At 37.3% G+C, this 26,992-nt stretch overlaps 2 protein-coding genes across 5 annotated transcripts; one reads left to right on the top strand and one right to left on the bottom strand.

Annotated features, from left to right (window-relative positions):
- Positions 1-2,402: 2,402 nt before the first annotated feature.
- On the top strand, positions 2,403-13,903 carry LOC122304012 (RNA polymerase II subunit 5-mediating protein homolog). Of its 4 annotated transcripts, none has more exons than XM_043116028.1 (11): positions 2,403-2,658; positions 2,806-2,865; positions 2,958-3,125; positions 3,967-4,033; positions 10,934-11,376; positions 11,475-11,573; positions 11,664-11,697; positions 12,050-12,168; positions 13,179-13,220; positions 13,310-13,387; positions 13,475-13,903. In XM_043116028.1, exons 1-11 carry the CDS (start codon positions 2,452-2,454, stop codon positions 13,529-13,531), a joined length of 1,374 nt encoding a protein of 457 aa, XP_042971962.1. In that variant the 5' UTR covers positions 2,403-2,451; the 3' UTR covers positions 13,532-13,903. The 4 variants fall into 4 exon arrangements, with proteins under 4 accessions (XP_042971962.1, XP_042971961.1, XP_042971959.1 ...); XM_043116027.1 differs by having other exon boundaries at positions 2,404-2,658; positions 12,047-12,168; XM_043116025.1 differs by having other exon boundaries at positions 2,404-2,658; positions 11,466-11,573.
- Positions 13,904-15,021: 1,118 nt separating this feature from the next.
- LOC122304011 (switch 2) lies at positions 15,022-26,483 on the bottom strand. Its single transcript, XM_043116023.1, has 8 exons — positions 25,985-26,483; positions 25,313-25,419; positions 21,755-22,679; positions 20,607-20,854; positions 17,557-17,683; positions 17,206-17,481; positions 16,842-17,115; positions 15,022-15,650 (listed from the first exon to the last, which is right to left on the bottom strand). Exons 1-8 carry the CDS (start codon positions 26,363-26,365, stop codon positions 15,334-15,336), a joined length of 2,655 nt encoding a protein of 884 aa, XP_042971957.1. The 5' UTR covers positions 26,366-26,483; the 3' UTR covers positions 15,022-15,333.
- Positions 26,484-26,992: the final 509 nt, after the last annotated feature.

Below are 26,992 nucleotides of genomic sequence, written 5' to 3'. Positions count from 1 at the left end.
TTAATTTATTTTATTTTATCATATTTTACTATTTTATTTATAAGTAATCATATTATAATTAAATTAGTAATCTGAGTAATATGAGGTAATAAAATAAACATTTGTTCCTTAAATAGTAACAAGCAAATTTGGTTTTACTTTTACATATTCTGTAGTTCAAAGCCAATAAATTTGAGTTTGCATAATCCATTGCAAGCAGTTTTTCATCTCTAATAGCTAAATAAGACTTTATTTTTACATTTGGATAATCTATTAATGATGCTCTTAGAGCACTCTCAATGAAATATGCATATGTAAAAATAGAGTCCTTTTTAACTGTCACAGACCAAAAGTTAGTTGGAATGGATTATATAAAGTCAAAAATTTGGGCTTTTAGTTACAGTATTTGTAAAAGTAAAGTCAAATTTGATATGAACTGTTCAATGACCAAATGTTTAGTTTATTATTTTTTTGGTAACACTCTCTCTCTTTCTTCAACATTTTCTCAAAAAACTTTCAATTTCTTTGGCTTTTACTGTAGCAATTAATGTCAATAAGGGTTATTAGCATTATATTGAATTTATGCTTAGGCATTTATATTGAATTTTCGATCATTTTAATTTGACATTTGTGGTTATTAATATTAAATGACCATTAAAGTATGATTTTTTAACCAATAATTTAATTAGCATATAATTAATAATTAACATATAATTAATATAATGGTTAAATATGATATAAATAAATATATTAAATTAATATTATTTTATTATTATATAAAGAATAAATAAATAATTCAATGTGAGGATTTGTGTGAATGGAATAATCAAAAGTTAAATTTATCTCATATTCACCAAAAGTATCCTTTAATTTTAGCTAATCTATTGAGAATGTTCTTAGAAGCTCAAATCTTAACTTAGTATAACCTTGTTTACAGCTGCTACGATTTTCCAAACTCATACAATTTGTAAATTGGCCTCTAACTTATACTTTGATAATTTATTTATAATTTATGGATAAATGTCACATTCATTATATAAATATCATTTGAATATAAAATATCATATTATATGATACATTGAGAATATGATTACTTGCTTACAAGATATGTGCAATTTTCGTCTTTTGAGCATATTATACAAAATTGTCATTTGAAGCATACTTACAAATGCATGTCATTAAAAATCTTCTAAAGTATAGCATGAAAACTTAATTTTGTCATTACTCTAAAAGCTAAGATGAGGATTTATTCTAGTGAAACTCCTCAGTTCATTCTAGAGTGAGTACAAATAAAGTGGTAACTCATGAGTTGACGAAGAACAGCAAACAAGTTTCAAGTGGGTTTTTTTTTTAAAGAATGTCAGAGTAAAATCAAATTTTATGGCATCTAAAACTGGTAGGTGTATATGTTATGATAGTATGATGATAATGTTATGTTACCACTGCATTAATAACGAGTCTGCTAACAGCGTAATTTTAACATGATAATTTATTATGCGTAATTTATTTTTATACACATTAGTTGTTTAACTTATTAAGATTTTAAGTAAATCTCACTCCTTGTAGACCCATTATCATTTTACTAGAAATGATAGAAGTTATATTAGGATTTGATGAAAACGGACATAATGAACTAGTGGATCTGACTGATTAAAAATTAATTAAATTTTAATTAAAAATTAGATTTTTTTTTTTCTTTTATGTTCATAACTCTAACCCTCCATATCTTAAAATGTATGAATGAGTTGATCTGGTTATGAAAAGTTATCATTTGAAGTGCTTTGTCGTGACTGTTATCGTGCTACACCCTCTATGGTGTAGCAGTGTCCTAAACCAAAATGAATGGTCAAGATTTTAATCTCAACAGAAATTAATAATAATGAAAAAGAAGCTTATTGAAAATATGAAAAATCATAAAAGATCATTAAAAACGATTAGTTTCATTTGCCCACTTTAAGGTAGGGTAGAGGTGTTGGAAGTCTGGAAGATATCGAGTTATATAGTGAATAATATTAAAAAAATAGATAAAAATAATAATAAAATATTAAAAAATAATAAAAAATAAAAAAATAAAAAAATAATAATAAAATAAATTGAGAAATGTACTATCTAACGTCCAAACTCACCGTTATTATTATCAGAAATGATTTGTGCAGTCGGGAAATGCAGTCGGCGTGCAGTCGACTGTAAAAAAAAAATTAATACGAGACTTACATGAAAAAAAAAATTATTTTTATAACTTTTTATAATTCATGTAGGTTCCCCTGAATATAAAATAATTTTTTTATAATTTTTTTTTATTCATTCCATACAGCCGACTGCACGCCGACTGCATTTCCCGACTGTATGTAGCAAAGCCCTATTATTATTATTTTATTTTATTTTTATTTATTTATTTTTATTTTTTAAGTTAAGGTTCAAAAGAGTTCTCTTTGCTCAGAAGAAAAGCTCTCTTTGCGCGGCTCAGCGAAGATGGAAGAGGCAGCGAAAAAGGGGAGGGTGACCCCACTCGCGTCGCTGTTTCCGGTGGAGGAGGCCCAGAAGGCTGTGAGGCGCGTGCATGAAACGCTCTCAGAGAAGGAGTCCGAGCTGGACCGGTTCCGAGGCTTCATCTCCGACAACACCAACCTCATCAACCTCGTCCAAAAGCTCCCCGAAGGCCTCCACCACAATATCATGGCAAAACACCCTCCTCTCTCTCTCTCTCTCTCTCTCTCTCTCTCTCTCTCTCTCACACACACACACACACACACACACACACACACACACAAACTTTTACCTCTCTTGAAACTTACCTTCCTCTCAACTTTTGAAATTTCTTCATAGGTTCCTTTCGGGAAAGCGGCATTTTTCCCAGGCCGTTTGATACACACAAATGAGTTTCTGGTAAAAATAAAAGTTCGAGTATTTTTATATTCAGTTTATTTGATTGAAGAAGAAAACAGATTTTGTGTTACTTAATGATTTGTGTAATTTAGGTTCTTTTAGGAGAAGGTTACCATGTGGAAAGAACATCCAAACAGACCGTGGAGATTCTGAAAAGAAGAGGGAAAGCTTTGCAGTCCCAAGTTGAGTCTCTGAAGGCCACGATGCAGGACCTTAAGGCCGAGGCTTCCTTTTTTGGCATCACGGCTTCTGAAGCAGCGGTTTGTCTCTCTCGCGTTGTGCTATTTAGCAGCATGCTCTTTTATATATCAAATAAAAGAAAAAAAAAATAAACAAACCCATTTAGAAATATTAGAACTCTTTTTATCCAAGAGATTAAACTCAAATAGCCAATCTTCGTTCCCTTTCTTTGATCGCCCCATCCCAAATACTTTGACTTGAATGATGCACTCAATGGGAGACTGAGATATTTCATTGGTAAAGACTAAGCTTTGCACCCGAAAAGGTGATCCATGTTCTCCACACCGGGAACATTTCCCACTGGAACCAAAGTAGCAGAAAAATTATACGGGCACTCTAGCAAGACGTTGAAAACGGCCCATGGTTTTGAGAATAGTTAATCTTTGTTTATGTAATTGATGCATTTGTAGTCTACATGTTCGTGCATGTTGTCTGTGATTATGATATATGACTTAAGAGCAAATAAGTTTTTGATGTGGCAACCCTTTTGCTAGTCAATCGTGCAAGTATATAATTTTGGGCACCTGCTTTTAAGGAACTACATTATCTATCTTACTGTTTCCTTAAAAAACATAGCTTTGTTGATTTTTTTTATGACATTGGCCATTGAATATTTACATAGTAATAATGCCTTGTCTCTGACATCTAATAATGCCTTCTCTCTAAGGTCATAGAGACCCCCCTTTTTTTTAATATAATCTATTTTGTATTAATTTCTGTTATGCTTGCTTCCCCTTGTCCCCCTTTATAGAAAAAATATTTTCTATCATTTCCTTATGTGTTACTTATCATATAATGTATTTGATGGCCCTAAGTACTTAAGAATTGACCTGTTGGTATTGTCATTCATGCCTACAACAGGAGGGCCTTGTAGAGATAAGGGAAGATTACGTGGAGGAAAATTTTACTGAAAGGGAATCTCAATCAGGCAGGTTCTTGCCTCTTGTTGTTATTTATTAGTGGCTTGGTACTGAAACTGTTTAATTTTAAAAAGTATTGGAGGGCTTGATTGCAATTTGGTAATAATATACTTCCTTTTTTTTTTTTTTTTTTCTTTTTCTTTTTCTTTTTCTTTTGTTATTTATGTTTGTTTGCTATCAACCCTTAAGGGTTGTCTCAAGTTGTAAAGGCCTAGGCTCTGAGGGTATGCTCCCCCAAGGTCTAAGGTTTCAATCTTGGGTGCAAACAATTTCTAGGACCATGTCCCATTGGTGAGAAGCCGGTGATTTACCTGATGTGTGATGTAGGAGTATTACATGGCTTTGGTATTTAACCGGGTAATAGACATGTTGGATTTGTATGGTCTCTGGGGTTCCTCATCTCAAAAAAAAAGGGGGGGGGGGGGGGGGGGGAACGATTGTTTGCTGTATGCTTCGAGTTGCAACAGTGGTCACGTCATATATCCATGAAAACACCGATTTAGCATATTCGTAGCAAACAAGACAAAAATAAATGATTGTTATGAACCAGCCCAGAATCATTTTCCCCAAGGTCTCACTATGATTACTCTCAAATTGCCCTTCCTAAAATGCTAGAAGATAAATCCCCCTTCAAGACATCATCCATCTAAGCCCAAACAAATTGAGAACAGCTTGCCATAATGAAGCTATGTTATAATGAAATATGAGATGATCCCCCTAATTGCCATCCCGATTCCTCATACAATGCCATTCTATCACCATGATGTCTCTTTCTAAAATATTCTAGAGGATCTTCCCAACTGGAAATGTCCTAACAGAGAAGGTGCCCCTCAAGGGAACTTTGGTCCAAATGGTTTTCCGTGAAAAAGTACCATTGGCTAGTGCATTTTGAAAAGACTTGACTTGAAACCCCACTCTCTTCGATATGCTCCAAGGACCTTATCTTACACACCCAAACTTGACCAAAGAGAATATAACCTATCATAGAAGGAGGTATAGAAATCAACATCCCAATTCTGAGCCATTTCTCTCATTGAGGAGAGCCATTTGAAATTTATATCTTGTTGGTTGCCAATGCATTATTCTCCCTACCAACGTTGAATAGATTTGGGGAAAGCCCTTTTAAGAGGCTGATCATTACATCATACATCATCCGAAAACTTTGTCTTGGTTTCATTCTCTACCATACATGTGATGCACCTGGAAAACTCTCTCTAGATTCTTCGGATGCTTTTCCATAAACCAACCTTGAAACTCCCATTCATTTTATTTAAGCACTAGTCACTCATTTACTGCTATACTTTATCTCTATCACCACTTTTCATAAGCCACTTCTATCATTGGCTATAGCATCAGAGCCACTTCTCCAATAAAGCTATATTGAAGTCCACACCTTAAGCCAACTCACCGACTGGAATTTCATCTCCTTCCCCTTAGCACTCTGTTAGAACTCCCTTTTAGCTTCTCAATATGGATAGGAAGTGCTACAGGGAGTGGAATAATGACAAAGTAGGTTTGAGGGAGACCTTGATCAAAGTTATGCTGCCGCCCAAGATATATTTGACTTCTTCCCTCTAGCCAATCAATGTTTTAATTTCTCCAAGATATCCTCTCTTATCATCTTTTCCTTAAAATAAGCTTAGCTGGCTGATCTACGTCATCAACAACAAAGACACTCAATATTCCAAGATACTAGCCAGGCTGGAATTGTCATCCACATTACCAACTGTTTGTAACTCGGGTTCAGCCAAGTTAATCTTCACATCTTAGACTACTGCAAAATAAAGAAACAAGCAAGGCAAGTGCTCAAGATTGCTTTACAAAAAATCAGCATGTCATCTGCAAATAAAATATGAGATGAGTAATCCCTCCTTATTCTGCATCCCTATTGGGAGCTGGAATGATGGCCTTCTTCCACTAATGCTGAAATCATCCTATTAAGGGTTTTCATAGTCATGACAAACAGCAAGGGAGACAGTGGATCACCCTTTCGCAATCCATCTGAGCTGTTGAAAAATCCAGTGGAGAGCAATTCACCAAGACTGTGAAGAGCAGACTATCCAACCAAACTACTCCCAAAACCACACCTCCTCGAGACTGAAGAGCAGACAGTGGATCACCCTTTCGCAATCCATCTGAGCTGTTGAAAAATCCAGTGGAGAGCAATTCACCAAGATTGTGAAGAGCAGACTATCCAACCAAACTACTCCCAAAACCACACCTCCTCGAGACTGAAGTTCTCAAGGCATTATTTCTCAATACAGCTTGCTGGTGGATGACAGTTAACCTATGCCTTTTTTTTTTGATAAGTAAGAAGAAATATATTAGAAAAGAAAAGGGCAAGGCCCAAGTACACAGGGGGTATACAAAGTGCCTTGCTACAGGCTAAGAGCTGCAAAGAGCAGCGTAAAGTTCAGAAAAAGAAGTGCCATTCAGTACAATAGAGGATGCCCATAAAACTAAAGTGTGGTAAAAGAAAGCCCTAAAGCCTTCCGGAGATCGCTCCTTATCCTCGAAACAGCGACTATTCCTCTCGGTCCATGTGCACCACATTAGGCAAAGTGGCACCATTTTCCAAATGTCTGCGATCTGCCCCTTGCCCCGGATTCCTCTCCAACAAGCCAAAAGATCAACCACCTTTCTAGGCATTACCTATGCCAAGCCTAGTCTCGTAAAGATGTCATCCCATAATGCCGTGACAGCTTCACAATGAAGAAGTAAATGGTCCGCTGTCTCGCTGTTGTGTTTGCACATAAAGCACCAATCCATTAGGTAAAGGCCACATCTTCTCAGTTTGTCGATAGTCAGTATACTCTCGTGAGATGCTAGCCATACGAAGAAGGCCACTTTTAAAGGTGCCTTAGTCCTCCAAATGCTCTTCCAAGGGAATTCAGTGGAGGGGTGTGCCGAAAGTACCTTGTAAAAGGAACGTACTGAGAAACGTGCATTTCCCGTGGGCGACCAAAGGAGGTGATCTTCTCTATTAGCATGTAGCTTCAATGCTTGTAACGCGCTGTAGAAATCGGCAATGTCTCCCAATTCCCAATCTTGTGCCGCTCGTGTGAATCTTACTGACCAATGCGTGAAGGTAGAAGAGCTGTTGGAGTTATCAGCAACTGTGGCCTCCTTATCAGACGCAATACTGTATAGGGAAGGAAAAGTGATCTTCAAAGCAAACTCGCCACACCAAGTGTCATGCCAAAAACTAACTTGATTGCCCCTTCCCACCACCAATCTGCAATTAGCAAAAAAAGCTTCCCAGCCATTGCGTATGAATTTCCATGACAGAAGCTTCCGATCTGTCCTTTGGAAGCTACTGGGTTCTCTTCCGAGGGCCATTTCTCCTCCGGGAATGAAGATCACTCCTCACCAGCAGTTCGGTTTGCTCCTTCCTTGATGGATTCCTCTGAATTTACCTCTAGGGTTCTTTGTACGCTTGAGGAAGAGGTTGAACTTGGTCTTGAAGTGGGAGAAGAAGGGGAGGCAGATTTAGGGTCAAGCCTTCTGGTACCTTTCACTGATATGGGGATTGAAGGGGATGTTGTGGGGAATGAAGGGGATGATCCAAGCCCACTTTGCTCGTTGCCCCCAGCATTGCCGTGGTCTGACCCACAAACGGATTGGGTGCTGAAGAAGGTAGAGGACATTCGGCATTGCGCGGGGATTTCTTGCGTCGGCTTCGAGGACCAGTTGACAGCATTGTTCACAGCCATTGCAGCAGAGCAGTCTCACCACCTCCGATCCGCTAGCAAAAGGGAAAGGGAATTAAAGAGACTTTCATGTTCCGTAAATTATGATCGAGAAGGTAGCGCTAGCCGGGAAAGAATTACTGATAGGGTAACCTTAGGTGATCCATGAAGCCCAAAATCCTTTCATGGAATGTTCGGGGTTTAAACAACCCGAACAAACGCCTTAGGGTGAAGAACCTAATCCGGGATTGGAAGGTGGACATCATTTGTTTACAGGAGACCAAATTGAAGTACGTAGATAGGAATATTGTTAGAAGTTTATGGAATTGCTCTTATGCGGGATGGACTAGCTTGCCTTCCAAGGGCGCCTCAGGGGGCATTATTGTGATGTGGGATAAGAGAGTTGTTGATTTGGTGGAAGAATCCTTTGGGGAGTTTGTGGTTGCATGTTTCTTTAAATCTTTGGAGGATGGGTTCGCGTGGGGCTTTGCAGGTGTTTATGGCCCGAATAATGATAATAGCAGGAAGCTTCTTTGGGACGAGATCGCTGGCTTGTGTAGTTGGTGGGAGGGTCCTTGGTGCATTGGAGGCGATTTCAACACCACTCGGTTCTCGAGTGAAAGGTCGGGGGACTCTAACTCGGGATCAGCCATGGCTGATTTCTCAGCTTTAATATTCGAACTGGACTTGCTTGATCTACCCCTAGGGGGGGGTGACTATACTTGGTCAAATGGGAGGGCATGGTCTCGCCTGGACAGATTTATGGTCTCTCCGTCTTGGGAGACACATTTCCCCACCCTTTGTCAGAAGCGCCTTCCCAGGCTTTGCTCAGATCACTTTCCACTCATGTTGGATTGTGGAGTTATTCACGAGGGGCGGAGATACTTCAAATTTGAGAATATGTGGCTGAAGGTGGAGGGATTTATGGACAAAATCAGATCTTGGTGGTCCTCCTATCAGATTTCGGGCACCCCCAGTTTTGTTTTAGCCGGAAAACTTAAATTCTTGAAAAATGACCTAAGAACATGGAATTTGGAAACCTTCGGGAATCTAAATAGCCAAAGACACACTCTTTTTCAGGAACTGCAGCTCTTGGAGGACAGAGAAGCATCTGTGGCCCTCACGGCTGAGGAGAAGGAAAGGAAAACGGTGGTGATAGCCGAACTGGAAAAAATCACGCTCTTGGAGGAGATATCCTGGAGACAAAAATCACGAGCCCTTTGGTTGAAAGAAGGGGACAAGTGCACTAAATTCTTTCATAGTGTCGCCAATTCCCATAGACAAACCAACGCCATTGAGGTTTTACATTCCGACGGGAGGATTATCTCCAACAGGGCAACCATCAAGGAACACATCGTGCACTTTTACGACCAGTTGCTTAAAGAGCAACATTCCTGGCGGCCTAAGGTAGATGGGTTAACTTTTGACTCTATTGATGCATCAAGTGCAGCGTGGTTAGAAAGGCAGTTTGAAGAGGAGGAAGTGCTTAAAGTTTTAAAAGGGATGGAAAAAGACAAGGTCCCAGGCCCCGACGGTTTCACTATGGCTTTCTTTCAAGCTAGCTGGGACATTATGAAGGTTTTTTTTGAATTTCACTCTTTCCTGAAATTTAAGAAAAGTCTCAATGCCTCCTTCATCGCCCTTATTCCAAAAAAGGCAAGCTCGGTAGAGGTGCAGGATTTTCGCCCCATTAGCTTGGTGAGTGGGGTTTACAAAATTATTTCCAAAGTGCTAGCCCAACGGATGAGCACCGTTATGGGAAAGATCATATCGAAGTCTCAAAATGCCTTTGTGAAAGGGAGGCAAATTCTCGACTCCGTTCTAATTGCCAACGAATGCTTAGAAAGTTGGGTCAAATCTGGTATTCCGGGTATCCTGTGCAAGCTGGATATGGAGAAAGCTTTTGATCATGTAAACTGGGATTTTTTGATACACATACTTGGCAGGTACGGTTTTGGGGAAATGTGGTGTCAATGGATGAAACATTGTATCTCAACTGTCAGATTCTCCATTTTGGTTAATGGCACTCCCGAAGGCTTCTTCAATAGCTCCCGGGGCCTACGGCAAGGAGACCCTTTATCACCTCTCCTTTTCATCTTAGTAATGGATGTTTTAAGCAAAATGTTACATAGAATGGTGGAGGGTGGTCACATCTCGGGTTTCTCAGTGGGCGGCTCCACCCATGGTAATCTCTGTATTTCTCATCTTCTCTTTGCCAACGACACTCTGATCTTTTGCGAGCCAGACCCTGATCAGATCCGCTCTCTTAGGGCTCTATTGCTCTGTTTCGAAGCCGTCTCCGGACTCAAGGTCAACCTTGCAAAATCTGAAATGGTTCAAGTTGGTGAGGTCGACAATCTAAGTGAGTTGGCTGTTTTTCTGGGCTGCAAGGTCTCATCCTTGCCTATGAAATATCTAGGTCTCCCTTTGGGGGCCTCTCACAAATCCAAGTCCATGTGGGATGGGGTGGTCGAGAAAATTGAAAGTAAACTTGCGGGATGGAAACGACTTTATCTATCCAAAGGCGGCAGAGTCACTCTTATTAAGAGCACTCTATCTAATCTTCCCACATATTTCCTCTCTCTTTTCCCCTTGCCTGCAAGTGTGGCACTTAGATTGGAGAAGACCTTCCGCGATTTCCTATGGGGTAGTTTGGAAGATGTGAAAAAATTCCATTTGATCAAATGGGAGAAAGTATGCACACACATGGAAAATGGTGGATTGGGGCTCCGAAACTTGAGAATTCTCAACAGGGCACTACTTGGTAAATGGCTATGGAGATAACCTATGCCTTTTAAGCTTTGCTTTCTAGGACTCTCTCCCTTCTATCTCTCTCTCTCTCTCTCTCTCTCTCTCTCTCTCTCTCTATATATATATATATATATATATATAATATATATAATTAGTGTATTTTCTGTATACCCTCAGTGTAATTTCATTATGCCTCTCATATTCTTGGTCATTGCAAAAGTATCTATCTATCTTATTAAAAAAATTCCCAGGCCCTCCCAAGATCTTTAATGCCAAAATTTATAAATGTATGGAATATTGTATATGCTCTAGAGGTTTGATTTATCATTGCATTAATATTATTTACATAAGCAAGTGTATAATTGAACTAATCAATAATTTTCATGTTCAGGCCTGCTTGTAGTTTTATATGAATGGGCACTATTGTGAAGCCTATGTGCACTTATGAAGTCAAATCTACTTTTTCAGGTCCACCAAAAGAACATCCTCCTAGTTTTTCTGAAGCAGATAAGGTGAAAGTTGCAGTTGAAGATGAAGAATATTCTTGTATGGTGTCCAGGTTGGATGAACTTGAGAAAGCGGAATATGAAGCTGGATATGGCAATGAGACGCATGAAGATATTGAAAATGTTGCAGTTAGCGACGAAGAATATGCTCGTATGATGTCCAGGTTGGATGAACTTGAGAAAGAAGAACTTGAAGCTGAATTTGTCAACGAGAGGGATGAAGACAATGCAAAACTTGCAGTTAATGATGAAAAATATGCTCATATGATTGCCAGGTTGGATGAAATTGAAAAAGAACCTGAAACTGAATGCGGCAATGAGAGGGATGAAGATGAGAAAATTAAAGCTGATTTTGATCAGTCATCAGATCAGATATCTCTTGATAAAATTAACAGATTCTCAGAGGTAATATTTTGGATTAGTTTGTTAAGATCTTGGCTAGAGAAGTTGAAAAATGATTTCAAACACATTGGATTTTGTCACTGATCAAGTAGGAGTATCAGTCTAGAAAACTGTTGGAACAGACGAAAGATAAAAAGTCAGCCACTGAAGAGACTCTAGACAAGCGTGATACTCAGAAAGATTTGACTGATCGGCTAAATGTAAGATAGCATCTGATACTCGTTCTTGGTGTTATTGTTTGTTTAACTGTTCAAGGTACTGATAGCATATTTCTCCTCAATAATCTGCAGTGCACAGGTTTGACAGTGCAATCTAGACCCAAAGGTTAGTTTATATCATTTCTTTCTTGTTGGTCTTTATCTTTTCTTTCTTAAATAGCAGTTTAGTTTCTAGATCTTTGATACACTACTAGTCACACCTCACTTCTTCTACCCAGTGTCATGTGCCACAGACTGATGGTAATTCCCTCTACCCCTTTTCCTCTGATGGTACTAGAATTTTGATGGGAGGAGCTCCTAACTAGTTGTGAATCCATCAAGTTTAGATTAATCTTGACTGTCATAATGACACTTTACAGTGTTGAATAGGATTGATGAGCTTGCCACTTGGGCTAATTTTTTTATTGACTTGTCATTTCTGCTAAAATTGATTTCTATATATCATGCTTGTTCAGAAGAAATGTCGCATGGTAAAGGTTTGGTACATGGTATAATGAAGTCCACTCCGCTTGAGAAGGCTTTGGTGCTTCCTGAAGTGAAGGAGAATGTTCAAGCAGCATCTTCATTGAGAAGTGAGGTATATCTATGTCCTGATTCCAAGCTGCACAGAACTCTTGCTGCTCTTTGGTGTTGGCATATCTATTACCTTTCCAAACGGCATGCAAGTAGCATTATAATTACATTACTTTGGGCATCTGATGTTGCGCTTAGCTAGAAGCCACTAATGCTTTTTTTGAAAACATGTATATATTTCATTTTTCATTGGTGCTCCTTTGGTAGATGATTATCCTTGTCATTTCTTCTAGAGCTCATTTTTGGAAGGCACGAGTTTCTTAATCTTGATTATTTTTCGAGCATACTCAAGAAGGTTGTGTCTTTTAAACTTTTGATGCTTTTGGTGCAAATGAAATGCATCATTTTATTGTTACTCTACCTATACAGATGTCGTTCGAGAAGAATTGAACTCTCCAATGGCAAGGCAATCATTTTGAGCTTGATTATTAACAACTTAAAAATCTGATTCAATGAGAATCTTTTTGGAATGATGTTACTTCGTATGAATAAACCAAAAAAGCACAGATCATTTAGTAAGACATCTAATAATCCCATATCGTTTTCACTTAAAAAAAGGATTAAAAATGACGTCCATTTTAGCATATGCTAGTTGCTCCAAAGTATAAATGTTGTTAGAAGGATCCACTTGCAATGCTTTTTGATATTTGTTTTGTTTTTTAATTCTCCCCATCTTGCTGTTCTTAAGGGTATTCTAAACTGGAGTTTTAGAAGCATGACTTGGGATTTTTCTTGGTAAATTCCGTAATCTAGGAAAATTGCATTTTCCCCATTTTAAACACCATAAATTAAATTCTGTTGTGGCATCTGTGAAAGCTATGAAAAATGGTGGCTGATTACAGTTATTTCCCATATCATTCAATTAGTGCATCTTAAAAGAATGAATCCATAGCCCTCCCCATTAGTGACAAGTGCTAATATTTTAATATGGTGTACACGTGCATGCATACTCATATGTACAAACTTTAAATAGCTTCAATAGTGCATGGCCTGTAAGCAGCCTTTGTTTTACAGGCTCCTCTCCAAGATTCAAAACCAGGATTTGATAGTCGCAAGGTATGTATCATGTCAATTGGGTGAAATGAACATTAGCTAGTACCTATGGCAACCTCTGCCAATTATTTATAAGCATATAATTTTTACAGGCTTTTACAGGCTCTATTATAGAGCGCGCACACAATATGCAAACAAGTTCAAGTCAACAGGCTGCGACTTCATCACAGGTATACTATGATTCTTAATATGTTTTATGAAGTGGTGTTTAGTAGCCTGTTCATTGATGTCGAACAAAATTGTTTTGACCATTGCAGTCTACCGTTACCCAACCTTCAAAGCCAGTGTCCCGATTCAAGATGCAGAGAAGATAGCTGCTACTATCGTCAGAAATCTGCAGGCACCCTGGCAGATTAGGTGATTTTGGAATCTGATGGAGGTGGGATCAAAACGCCCCCAAGCATGTGCCATGTCCCTCCCATCAGCCTGGTGTAAATGCAGAGGTCGACTAAAAAATCTTAAATTACCAGATTTAGTTTGCAAAAGGCACATGCTCTACTACCTTAGCACTGGTTAAAGAGGGTGTGCCGGTCTGCGTCCATCATAGCATAGACGTGGACTTGCATATCTTTTGTTTCGATCTAAGTTTCAACCAGTTATATAGCATGATTTGCTGCTGCAGCATGTACGAAACTAGACACTTACAATAAATGGGAAAGATGAACGGGGAGAGTCTCCATTTCCAAGCTTTTTTGTTCCAGTTAATATGAAAGTAATCAGTACTATAATTATATTCTAAAATTTTATATTCTATAATCAGCGAGCTTTTTTGAACAACTCAACTTGTTCAAATCTCAAAATAATAATTATATTCTAACATTTTAAATATATAATATTTTCATTCAATTTTTTCTCTTTTTCTAAAATTTTATAAAACATCTTAATTTAAATTATTTCACTGTCATTCATAAGCTATTTCATTACTATTTACATATTCCTCACCTCATCTTAACATCGAAATGAGGCTTAAATATATTATTATTTATAACTATCACTTACAGCTTAGTTTTATATTATAATATATGTATAAGTTAAGCACTATAATTATATGCTTATGTATATGCTTACAATAAAGTTTAAATATAATTAGTAACGTATACTATAACGACATATTATGCAACTAGAACTTATCACGAAGACTACAATTTGAATAATAATATAATAGCAATGGTACATAACAAGAAACATATGGCTTATCCTATTATCCATGTACCAATGTGTGTGTGTATATACACGTTAAATGGTTGAATTGAATATATATATATATATATATATATATAATTATCTATCGTATTTATCTTATTTATTAATTTTTAATGGTTTTAATTTAATTTTTTGATTTAAAAATATTTTAAGTTAATTTATATTATAAGTAAGGTATTCGATGCATCTTTTGTAGTACTCCCCTTTCTCATACTCTTCAATTCAACCTATCTTTACCCCTACTATCTCATACTTTCAATTCGATGCATATTTTGTAGTACTCCCCTTTCTCATACTCTTCAATTCAACCTATCTTTACCCCTACTATCTCATACACAATTTTTTGCATTACCATGTTTCAAATAAAAAACATTTTTCTAAAGTAACTTGTAAAAATATAGTCGTTTTATAAAATTATCCTTATTTTAAAGCATAATTATGTAAAAAGTTACGAAAAGTGTTATATGTATATCATTACTCTTTTGTGTAGTGTAGATGTTTTGTTGTCGAATCTATTCCTATTTTCCAAATGTCCAACTCACTCTACACTTTCCAAAAGCAAAAGCAAAACCATACCGATTCTATCTTTTGCAAGAAGTGATTTTCAAGGACACCAAACTGAAGATCTTCAAATGTTACACAAGTATAATTAGACTCAATGTGCATTCCTTGTAGCAAGATTCACTCACAATAGATGTTTCAAAGCAGGATGACCCATGAATTGCTCCAACATCTACCTTCACAAAAACCTGATAGATGCTTACAGGCATGCAATGCTGTACAAAGGAGAGAGAAATCTGCTAATACATGTTTATGATACAATAATGTACACAACAGGTACACCCATTTTGTTACATGGGGTGAATGAAGGCGGTAAAGAGAGAATCTTTCTGCAGTAGAAGTGCTCCAACCATTAGGTACCCTTCTCCTTTCTCTTTTTGTAGTCTCGAAGCGCTCTTTCCCTCTCTAAAGGAGTTGCAGAAAGCAACCACTTGCTAAATTCAAGGTCTCCCATACCCATGAACTCAGCAACAAGGCTGAATTGCCTCCTCTTCTGGTCATTGATTGACGAAACATTCTCTTTCCCAATAACATCTGGTTTGCTTCTCCTTGTCAGAAGGACGCATGGCTGGCTCAGTCTATCATCCTGAGGAATGCTATTATTTATCTTTCCTCGAATCCCTGCTCTGACATTCACTACGTCTTCATTACGATGAGCATATACAATGCCTACAAGAAGAAAAACCAACAGTTCATTTAATGACTAGGTGGAATAATTCAGTACTACGCCCAAAACAAAAGAAAATTCAAAGGGGAAAATTTTTATCAGCCCCAACCACACAAAATCCTTGTTGATACCAAATCTATAGCTCAGTGTTCATTTGTTCTATAACTCTCTACAAGTTCCAAATCCCACCAAATCTAAGACTAACGTCATCTGAAATCCACCCCCACTTACAGCACGGTCCATCTAAAAGACCAAGATCTTCATTAACTCTTGAGGCCAACAATCCTATTTGTGCAACACAAGGTTCTTTTTGACCTTCCTTTAGCCTAGGAAAAACAATAGCCCAATTGACAATGCAAATACGGGCCCTCCTGCACAACTACTACGACAGTTCTCATCAACGAGTGCAATATGTATGCTTCATAGAGTCAATTAGACAAAACAAAACAAAAAAAGGAGAGATTTTCATTTTGCACCTCAGAACAACCACCATTTTTTCGCAAACTAAGCTACCAAAACCAACAATTTTGATACCACAAACTAACAATTTCCTAATTTGCATCCATCTATCTAATAGGTTATTTTGATGGAACCTCAGAGCCACCAAATGAATTGACTAAAAATCTTCACCATGTACATGTTAAAATTACCTATCCTTAATTTGTAATAAAATTAATAAATAAAAAAGGAAGACCAGGCCACCCACGAAGGGTGGCCCTTGTCAGCCACCCATATCAGCAGCCACCCATATCAGGCAGCCCCTAAGGTGACCCAGGTAGTGGCCTTGAATTGGACAGAGGGTGAAAATTGAAAGAAATTGGTAGTTTGGGATACAAAAACTACCAGGAACTGAGAGCCTATATCTAGTATCATTGAAAATGAGAAACAGGATGTTTTATGAATATTTTCAACCCCTAGGGGTCAGCTCAAGTGGTAAAGGCCTTGGGTTTGGGGGTATGCTCCCCCAGGTCTAAGGTTCAAATCCCTTTGGGTACAAACACTCTCTAGGGTCAATTGGACTGAGGGATTTTCCCCTTGAATTACCTGAGGTGCACTTGCGCTGTTCTTGGACACCCAGTGCCAATAAAAAAAATGAATATCTTCCTCTTCACAAAATGTCAGGACCAGAATAAGAAAACAGGAACAGTAATAGCAGCAGAAAATACGAATTGCAAAGAAAAAGATTTGCATACCCATGTCTTCAAGCACTGGTTTACTTGCTTTATCTGTCACAGAATTATTACACACTCTAGTTTCTGACTGAGATGAATGCGTTATGCCCTCTTCTTCCAATGAAGTAAAATTATTTCCAGGTTCAGTTAATCCGTGTTTCATACTAAGACTATGCCCATGTTGATCTCCTTGCTTTTCATGTAATTCAATGATTTCACTTGTAAAGAGCTTATCGGATATATCACGAAATAAATTACAGATTCCAAAAAGCTCGCCTTGGAATTCCTTGCAATCCTGAAAGGACCTAATGAAGTCAAATGCAAGAAATATACTATAAGAAACAACCACAAGCAAAACCAGCAACAAAAACAGAGGCTTATGTACCTGAACACCTTCAAAATATCGTTTTTCCATTTTTCCAGAAACAGCTATATTTGACAGCTGCTGTTTGTACACCTGACGGGAATAAACGAGTTCCTCAAGGGAACCGGCTGCAAGAAGGCGGAAAACAACAACATGCCGCTTCTGTCCAAATCGAAAGGACCTGTCTTGGGCCTGTAAGTCTTGCGCAGGATTCCAGTTTGGATCAAATATTACCACGCGATTTGCACTGACAAGATTCAATCCAAGCCCACCAGCTCTAGTTGATATAAGGAAAACCTGAAAAATGAATTAGAGCTCACTGGCAATTTCGATCAAAAACTTAATATTCAAATTTTAATTTCAATTTTTTACTTGTTTGCTTGGGCTTGAATTGAAGTCATCAACTAGAGACTGGCGCAAGTTGGTTGGGGTAGAACCATCGAGTCTTGAGAAGCAGTAGCCTTTGCGTATAAGAAATTTTTCCAGAATATCCAGCATCCTGAGAAGAGTAAATCAATTTTAGCAGAGGAAGAGACACATTTAACAAAAGAAGCCATACAAAGAAAACTCACCAAAACTCCCTCAAACTACACCTCATTTTCCAACACACTTCCAAACTATAATTTCTTACAAGTCGCCCCCCAAAACCAACTTTTTCTTATAAGTTGGCCTCTAAACCAGTTTGGAGGGGTTAAATTGAATAATATTACCCTCACTTATAATAAAATAACATAATTATCCTCAGTCAAAGAACTTAAAAGAAAAATGGCAACCCATCATGGGAGCCATGTCTATAGTGGCCAGTGTTGTTAATAGTGCTAGGCATACTTAAGTGCAAACACCGTCTAGAAGCTAGGTGCAAAGTGCAAAGCGCAAGTGGATGATTGAAGTAAAACATCTAAAATAACAAGAAAATCCACAAAATTTAGTCAAACACCCTTGGACTCTAGGGTACATAGGTTTAAGATCCTGGACTTTTTTTACAGTTAACTACGTATGGTATGACTTATGAGTTAATTAGAAAGAGGGCCCTTTGTTAATTTTCTCGTCTATCAACGTTAATTGAAAACACATGGCAGCTTCACATATTGCCATGGGTCAACTTATAAATTGTAAAATAATAATAAATAAAGTTTTTATAATAAAACATATTTTATTTAAATATAACAAACTTAGAAAACCAAAAAACAAAAAACTAGAATGGCCACCATGAGGGTGGCCCCATCCACGTGGCGGGTATGCTTACTTGAACATAACATTTTATATAAATTCTCTTGTGCTTTACTTGATATACACATATATGATATTGATAGCCACTCATTAAAAGAAATATATTTGATAGTCATAATCAAATTAAAGTACATGCTTCAATCAAAATATATCAAATGGGTCATGACCCAAAAAGCTCAAGAATTGTAGGTATTATCTTCTATGCTAAAAGAAGAAATAAAGTACCATTCCATTTAGAGAGCCTTGGACTATTATATCGAGTTCAAATTATATACATCACATACGACATTATGTGGAGCTATAGTATGTAAATGATCTTCAATATCATCTAAATGATATTATATTTGTATCCATCATTTTCTGGGTCTTGAAATGATAATATATATATATATATTTCAAATTATAAAGTGTGCTTTTGCGCTTTAAGTTCACACAAAAAGCCCCCAAAAGCATGCTTAAAGTTTGCTTTTGTAAACCCCTAGGGGTTGGCTCAAGGGGTAAACGCCTTGGGCTTGAGGTTATGCTCCCCCTAGGTCTAAGGTTCAAATCTCATTGGGTGCAAACAATCTGTAGGGGCCATCGGACTGTGAAAATTTTCCCTTGAATTACCCGAGGTGCACTTGTGGGAAACTTCTTACCTTTGGCCTGTGCACCCTTTGGATTAGTTAGGACGCTGTTGCTGGACACCTGGTGCCAATTAAAAAAAAAAAGTGTGCTTTTGTAAATTCTAAGCGAAACGCTTTGGCCTTGGCGCTTCGCAAAATAAGAATCACCATTTAATTATATTTAATTATAACAACCCAAGGAAGACCCAAGCTACATTTAGGCATACTCCAAAAGAACTAAGGGCTTATTTGGACACTAAGAATATTCTGTGAATAGTAGTGAGATGTTTGAATATAATTTTTGTTTTGAAATTTGAAAGAGTTGTATTGTTTTACATTTTATTTGGAAGTTTGAGAAAGTTGTATTGGGTTTTGTGTTTGGATAATGACTAGGTCATGATTAGATGAAAAAGTTAAAGATTTGAAATTGAAAAGTATTTTGTGGTTGAGTGACGTTTGGGAAGAAAATAATGAGAAGTTTCGAAAATATTTGAGAATATCTTGTTACCCAAACAAGGCCTAAATGATACAATTGGAGCCCCTTAAAATCTATATAAAGAGGAAAAATGTCTCCCTCTGAAGCAATGTGGGATTCCACTTACCACCATCCTATACTCATTCCGGATTATTACAATCTTCCCCCTTTAAAACCACCATCCTATACTCATTCCGGATTATTACAATCTTCCCCCCTTAAAACCCTGACTTACTTGTTGGGCCATTCTATCATAAGTGCACAGCTGAAATCTCACACATTTGCATGGAAATGTCTCTAATACTATTTGTGACAACCCAAGAAAAACCCAACTCACATCTCTGCCCATACTCTAAAAGGACTAGTCAATGTTATAATTGAAGCCCCTTGAAATCATTATAAAGGGCTTGAAGGTCTCCTCCAAAACAATGTGGGATATCATTCCCATCTTCGAATGCACAATCTGTGGTATTACATTAACTGTCTATCCCTTTTTCTTCCCCTAATGATCTAAGAGCCTTTAGATACTTGTAGCTTCAATAATAATTTAAGGGTTTCAGACATATTTGGTACAGGCCCTTGCATTCTCTGGAACATAAAGGAAATTAACAGCTTTTAGAGAGAGGTGAAAATCAAAAGGCTACAGCTCAGGTCTCTCTCTCTCTCTCTCTCTCTCTCTCTCCCCAAATTATCATAGAACTAGCACCCAACCTTTTTCTTTCTTCCTAACTTTCTCAGAAAAAAGCTTTCCTTTTTGAGCTATTTTAAATTTGTCCAGAATGCAGAATTTGACTCCCATTGATTAATGTAAAGTTCAGTATATCTCAGTCAATCAATTTTCCATACTTGCAGAATGATTAAACATAAGACCCCTACTGGTTGATTAGTGGAATACATTAGTCGATGAACTAATTTCATCTCAACTCATTCTCATTTGAGAATTCCACTTTCTGGGTCTAGAATGACCAGAAAGAAAAATGAGAAGTCGGATTATGGCATGAATTAGAGACTAGAAAACTATATTGACAGACCTTGACAGAGCAACTAGTATTAATAACCAGGAAAAACTTTTTGCACTGAATGGCCTAGATAGTTCAATTATGGCACATCACCTGACAGAATAACTGAATAAAAGAACTTTATCACCATGTGAAACCCACGATAGCATTAGCTTTTCCAGTGCTCGCATTTTGCCGCAATGTTTGGCATCGCTTAGGCCCATGAAGCTCTCACTGTGGGTTTTCCCTCCTGCCAGATCAATATCAGGGCCAAAGACAGCTGAGGCAAACTCTGAATCTTTCCTTTGTTTATCTGGGTCATCCTTAGAGTTAGGCTTAATCAACTCCAGGTGATTGCTTATCTGCGCCCAAAATGTAACATGGACAAAGGCAAATATCATTTTTATTTTTCTAACATGTAATCTGGGTTTTGATTGACTGCGTAATGGTGTTTCACTTTCTAAATCCATTGCCTCAACATTTCTTATAAAACATTGACTATAAAAATCATTTCTGGAGCTTTCAGTTTTAGAGCTTCCTTTCACAACAGCCTTCATCAACAGATCAATGGAGGTGCATATATGCCTCTTCTGTAAACCAAATATACCAGGATCTGATCATCAGAAAGAGAGAAAAAGGACTACAAGTTTCGAGATAAAATACTTAATTACTTTTAAAGGTTTCAATTACTCTCCTAGAAAATCTTAAAAAAGCCAAATCTTATTTTTTTATTTAATTTTAACTTATTTTGACTTGGTTCATACTTAATATCGCCTAATCCAAGCTAGAAAAAGTTTCTGATGTCCTTGTAACAACATAAACGGAATCCTAATTGTGATAAAATGACCGTTCAACAAGAGTGTGAATTTCAAGCCTTATAAGTTTTCAAATGGTAATTATAAGTATCTTTGAAACTCACAATTTCCATAGTTTATATTTTTATTTTTATTTTTTTTAAAGTTTCATGATATACAGTTTTTCTTTGCCAAGATTCATTTCTTGTTTATTGAAGTTTCATTTCATCCCATTTATCCAGCTAATATGCAAACAAAAACCTTTACTGAAGCTCTGAACCTCTGCATTTATTAAAATTAATTAATAAGCTGCATAGCTTTCCTTAGCCAAGGAAAGTGCCAACAAATGCTTTAGAAAATGTAAACTTGCAATGTACAACATCTCATATAACTCAATACTTATTTTTTTATTCAGTTATCAACGTAATAAAAATAATAAAACTGCAAAAATTTTTTTAGCTCACTAACCTGCTGCAACTTAACAAGGCAAGGAAGGACAAGGCAAAAGGGGCATGAATCACAACCATCAGGATTGTCCCTATGGAGATAAGGCCAAATGATTCCATTTGGTGCAGTCCTTTTGCAACATTCAACTTGGGTAAGAGGGCTTCCACAGCTACATGGAAGGTCCTTATTTATAAGGCATTGGATGTCTGGTAGTTGTAACATTCTTCTATACACCCGCTTTTGCAATTCACTCATGGCACAGAACACGACATTATCTTCCTTCCCCATCATAAGATGCCCAATAGTCTCCTCCTTTGTCCGCCTTAACATATATCTTTCAAGAACTGCTGCAAGATGCTGTTTTCGCTCATCAGCAACCCGCACAAATCTTTTGGAAGCAGTTGATCTCTGACCATGCTTTAGGGGTTCATCATAAAACTCCCGGAAATGTTCTCTTGTTCCCAAGCATCCTGGTGCAACCCAGTCCAAGACATTAAATAATTCCATTATTTTATTCTGCATTACAGTTCCTGTCAGACCAAAACGTTTTGGGGTTTTAATTTCTAAGCATGCTCCATAAAGCTTTGACTTCTCATTCTTAAGACGATGTGCCTCATCAACAATCACAATCTCCCATTTGACTTCAGACAAGATGCTGCCTTGAATTCTGTACGTGTCAAAGCTGGTAATAACAATCTCAACTGCATGTGCTTCTAATTTCTCATAGATCATATCGCGGTTTGCACCATGGTAAATAGAAACACTGAAGGTTGCCCACTTAGAGAATTCAATCTCCCAGTTGTGGATAACAGAAGTGGGGCAGATTATTAGAACTGGGTCCTTTTTGCCTACCTCATTTTCCTCCAGTACTGAGGAAATACCTTCCCCATCTTTACCATACACAGCAGCCAGGAAGGCAATTGTTTGGATAGTTTTGCCAAGTCCCCTGTTCAAATACGATATAGGAGGAACTTGATTATCCCACCAGGAACATTAAAATCGAAATCAGAAGCAGCACAGTCACGTACATGCACATATCTATAAGCACATATATACATACAGACAGGCATGCAAACTCCCTAGAGCCTACCAGATCTAATAATTTTATATTTCAGTGACATCAGGAGGTTCACTACTCAGTGTTGATCCCACTTGAGAGGATCCTGGTAGGGGTCACTTGGATACGGTCCCATCCTCAGCATTTTCTGCATGAAGTGGCCTCTCTCAAGACTCCAAGCCTTCAATTTTCTTTTGATAGTCCGGCACTTTACCGTTGCAAGAAACAATGGCCCCTTGCAACAACATTATAAGCATCAAGCATGACTAGCACTAAGAAAACGGTCAATTTTATAGTTGAGATTGTAGATTCACATTTACCTGCTGAAAATCTTATATGGGCTTTGCTGCAATGACTAACATGTTTTGGTTGTTGAACCCAACTCAACTCAACTCATCTCAAACCAATTATTGATAGGACTCACTACTTTTTCAATTTTCCATAAAAAAGTTAAACTCATCTCAAACTACTTCATACATTTCAACCTAAAAAGAAAGTTAAACCTATCTCTACCTAAAAAAATTAAACCTATTTCAATGGGACCCATAAAATACTACTATTTACAACTCATATCAACATCCAAACTAATGCGTGAGAGTAGATAGGTAATGGTCGCAATGATCTACTCCCACAAATTAGTTCAAATGCAATTATCAAAATGGAATTGGCAGGCATCACATTGTAAGGGCATGTAATTATGGAGAAACACTTCAATAGAATTAAATAGATAATTTCTGGAAAACTAGAGGATGCTTTGGGAATGAGATGAGATGAGATGATAATTTTGTGAATAGTAGTAAGATGGTTTTTGACTAGTAGTGAGATAGTTTGAGTTAAGTATTTTTTGTATTTTGGGAAAAGAAAGAAAAAGTTGAATAAAAAATATAATAAAATTAAAATATTGTTAGAATATAATTTTTTAATATAATTTTTGTTTTGAAATTTGAAAATGTTGAATTGTTTTTTATTTTTTATTTGAAAGATTCGGAAAGTTTTTTGATAAGTAATAATCTTTATTGAATATGAAGAAACTAGGCAATGCCCAAGTACGCAGGAAGTATACAAAGTGAGACACCTAGTTACATTCTAGTGGGCTATAAAGAAAATAGAAACTCATGAACATGCCCGCCCTTTAGAACAATAGCAGAAAACCATTGAAACAAAGAGAATACAAAAAAGTTCCAGATTTCCCCCACTCCACGCTCCTTATCATTAAAACACCTCTCATTCCTTTCCGACCATAGACACCACATTAAGCACAAAGGTATCATCCGCCACACTGCTGCCAGTTGAGTGTTGTTGTGAGATCTATTCCAGCATGCAAGTACCCACCACACTCCTAGGCATAACTCATTTTAGCTGGGCTCTACTAAGGATTCGAGCCCATAACTCCCCAGCCACCTCATAATGTAAAAGCAGGTGATCTATCGATTCCCCACTCTTTTTACACATATAGCACCACTCCATGACAACCATACCTCACTTTCTAAGGTTATCAATTGTTAAAATCTTCCCCTGTGTGGCTGTCCAGATAAAGAAAGCAACCTTAGAAGGTACTAACACCTTCCATATACTCTTCCATGGAAGTAAGTAGGCTGTTGGATTGTCAAGGCCTTATAAAAAGATTTAATAGTAAACTTTTTGCTACCCGTGTGAGTCCAAAACATCCGGTCACCCCCATTGACGCCTAGATTTATTGAATACAAATAGCTGTAAAAATCTACCAGCTCTTCAAGTTCCCAATCCTGAGCATTTTTTGTAAAAGTGATATTCCAAGTTACCGTCCCATTGGCACGACATAGTATTTCTGAAATTGAGGCATGTTGGTTTCCAGCCAAGTTAAAGACTGCTGGAAATGTTACAAAGAGAACTCTCCCCACTCCATGCATCTAACCAAAAGCGGGTTCGTGCTCCATCACCCACCTCAAACTTTAGATGTTTTTCAAAAGCATTCCATCCATTTCTTATGAATTTTCACAGGCTTACTCCATATGACCCCTACCCTCTAAAGAACACCATTCCCCCCACGCACAAGCATACTTGTGATCAATGACCTCCCTCCACAGCGAGTTCCCTTCCATTTGGTATCTCCACGACCACTTCCCTAATAATGCCTTGTTGAACACAAACAAATTTCGCACCCCTAACCCCCCATTCGCAATCGGCCAGGTCAGCCTTTGCCAACTCACAAGGTGAAATTTGAATTCCTCCCCCATGCCCGCCCCCCCCCCCCCCCCCCCCCCAACAGGAAAGCTCTGAAAAATTTCTCTATCTGGTTTGCCACCTTCACCGGTAATTGGAACAGAGAAAGATAGTAGGTGGGGAGATTGGACAGGGTGATTTTAATGAGAGTTAATGCCTTGTAATGATTAGTTTGGAAATATTTGTATTTGGGTGATATTTGGAAAAGAAATGAGATGAGGTGAGAATTATTTCCAAACATCCTTCATTCTCTGAAGTGACTAATCCAGAAATAGATATTCAACTATATGAGAAATTAAAAACATATATAGTGTATTTACATGTCATCTCCAAGAACACCTCCATGGTTTTTCTTGTATAAACTATATAAAAACTTCACCCCCTCTCTTTGATGTTCAAGCAACCTACAGTTGATAGATGCAGGAACCTGAAAAAAAAAGAAAAGAAAAAAAAAGTTACTTCCTCAGAACAGACTTCTAAAAATTCTATAGCTTCATCATGAAATTAATGATCAACATTGTAATGACCAGAAAGAGAACTAATGATCAAAATTAATCTTGTTAGAGAAGCAATTTTCTACTAATGGTGAAATTGAACATTTTACAGAGATGCAAATAACTATTGGTATACTTTTGCAAATAACTATAATGCCTACTCTATATACAATGAGCTCCTATGATTTATTAAACCAAAATCAGTAAGATACTTTGCCCATACCCAACTGAAGTGAAAACTGTGGGCTAGAAGTTTAAAATCCCTCCCCTCTCTGTACTCAATCTAGAAAAAGATCAATAAAATTTCTCAAAATTTTCGACTCTAATCCTACCAAAGAATAATAAAATAACAAGAAATACTAGTTGCGCTAGTCGTACTAAAAATACTTTAAAAGAAAATTGTACACAGGAAGCCCACAAATTTAGCCCACAAATAAGTATTAGCTCATTATATAGACAAATAGGTTCTTAGAGAAAAAAGGGTAAGCATATAATCACCTGCACGACTGGAATTTCACTCTGCGAAGATAAAACCATTGGCTCATAGGGTCCTGTATGGTCAAACTGAAACTGACCCAATTTCGTAGGTCTCCCAAATCCTTCGGGTTCTGGGTCGTCCTCTAATTCTTTTTCTTTTTCTTCTTCATTACCACAGCCGCTATGGCTTTGAGCTTGCTTAAGGGAATTCTGGGGTTGAATTGGAGGCAGAGAGTCAGGATCTTGGAGGCGCAGAAGCTGCTGAGAGAGAGAGGACTTGGGAGGTTTCCTAGCGGTTATGGGGTCAAAGTTGTGGGTTATGGACGACGACGACGACGACGAGGGGGACGACGGTTTATTAGTACAGGCCTTGATGGTTTCTTTGAAGATGTGCAGTGACATTGAAGTTGAGGAATTCTTGGCATCAGTTTCATAGACGTATTTTTGGGATTTGTGATCGTGGGAAGGGTTTTTCGATTGTCTGCAGAAAACTTAAACAAACCAGACGCCCAAAGGCTTTTGTAACTTTTCTGATAAAAAATAAATAATGACTTTTGTTTATCTTATGATTATTTTTTCGTCAAATGAAAGTTTACTACTTAATTTTTATCGATTTGAAAATAATTATCACTGTATTTCATATTTGCAAAAATTAATTCCTAGTTATGAAAAAGAGAAATTATATATGAAAGTCTTACAGCATACACTTTTACCTAATCAACATGTAATTTATAATTTTTCCCATATATCTTATTTTAATGCTTAAATATGTGTATTTGAATATAATGATAAAAATGATAAATTACATATAACTTAAGTTGATGTGGAACAAAACCTAGGTTTTGAAACTCTCCATTCTCTTTAGGAAAAGTTCAGGAAAGCCATTTGAAAGAGATGGAGTTTTAGCTCCTCCCTTCCTCCTCTATCTTTTTTGTTTATGTTTCTGAGCCACAATCTTTTTTCCTTTGACAATAAAAGCCGTTTGGCTGTGTTTATGTTCATTGAAAGGCCATCACTAGCCATTTGTTC

The sequence above is a fragment of the Carya illinoinensis genome, chromosome 3, assembly GCF_018687715.1.
Source record: "Carya illinoinensis cultivar Pawnee chromosome 3, C.illinoinensisPawnee_v1, whole genome shotgun sequence".
Lineage (NCBI taxonomy): Eukaryota > Viridiplantae > Streptophyta > Magnoliopsida > Fagales > Juglandaceae > Carya > Carya illinoinensis.
This window is presented reverse-complemented; position numbering and strand designations above follow the sequence as displayed.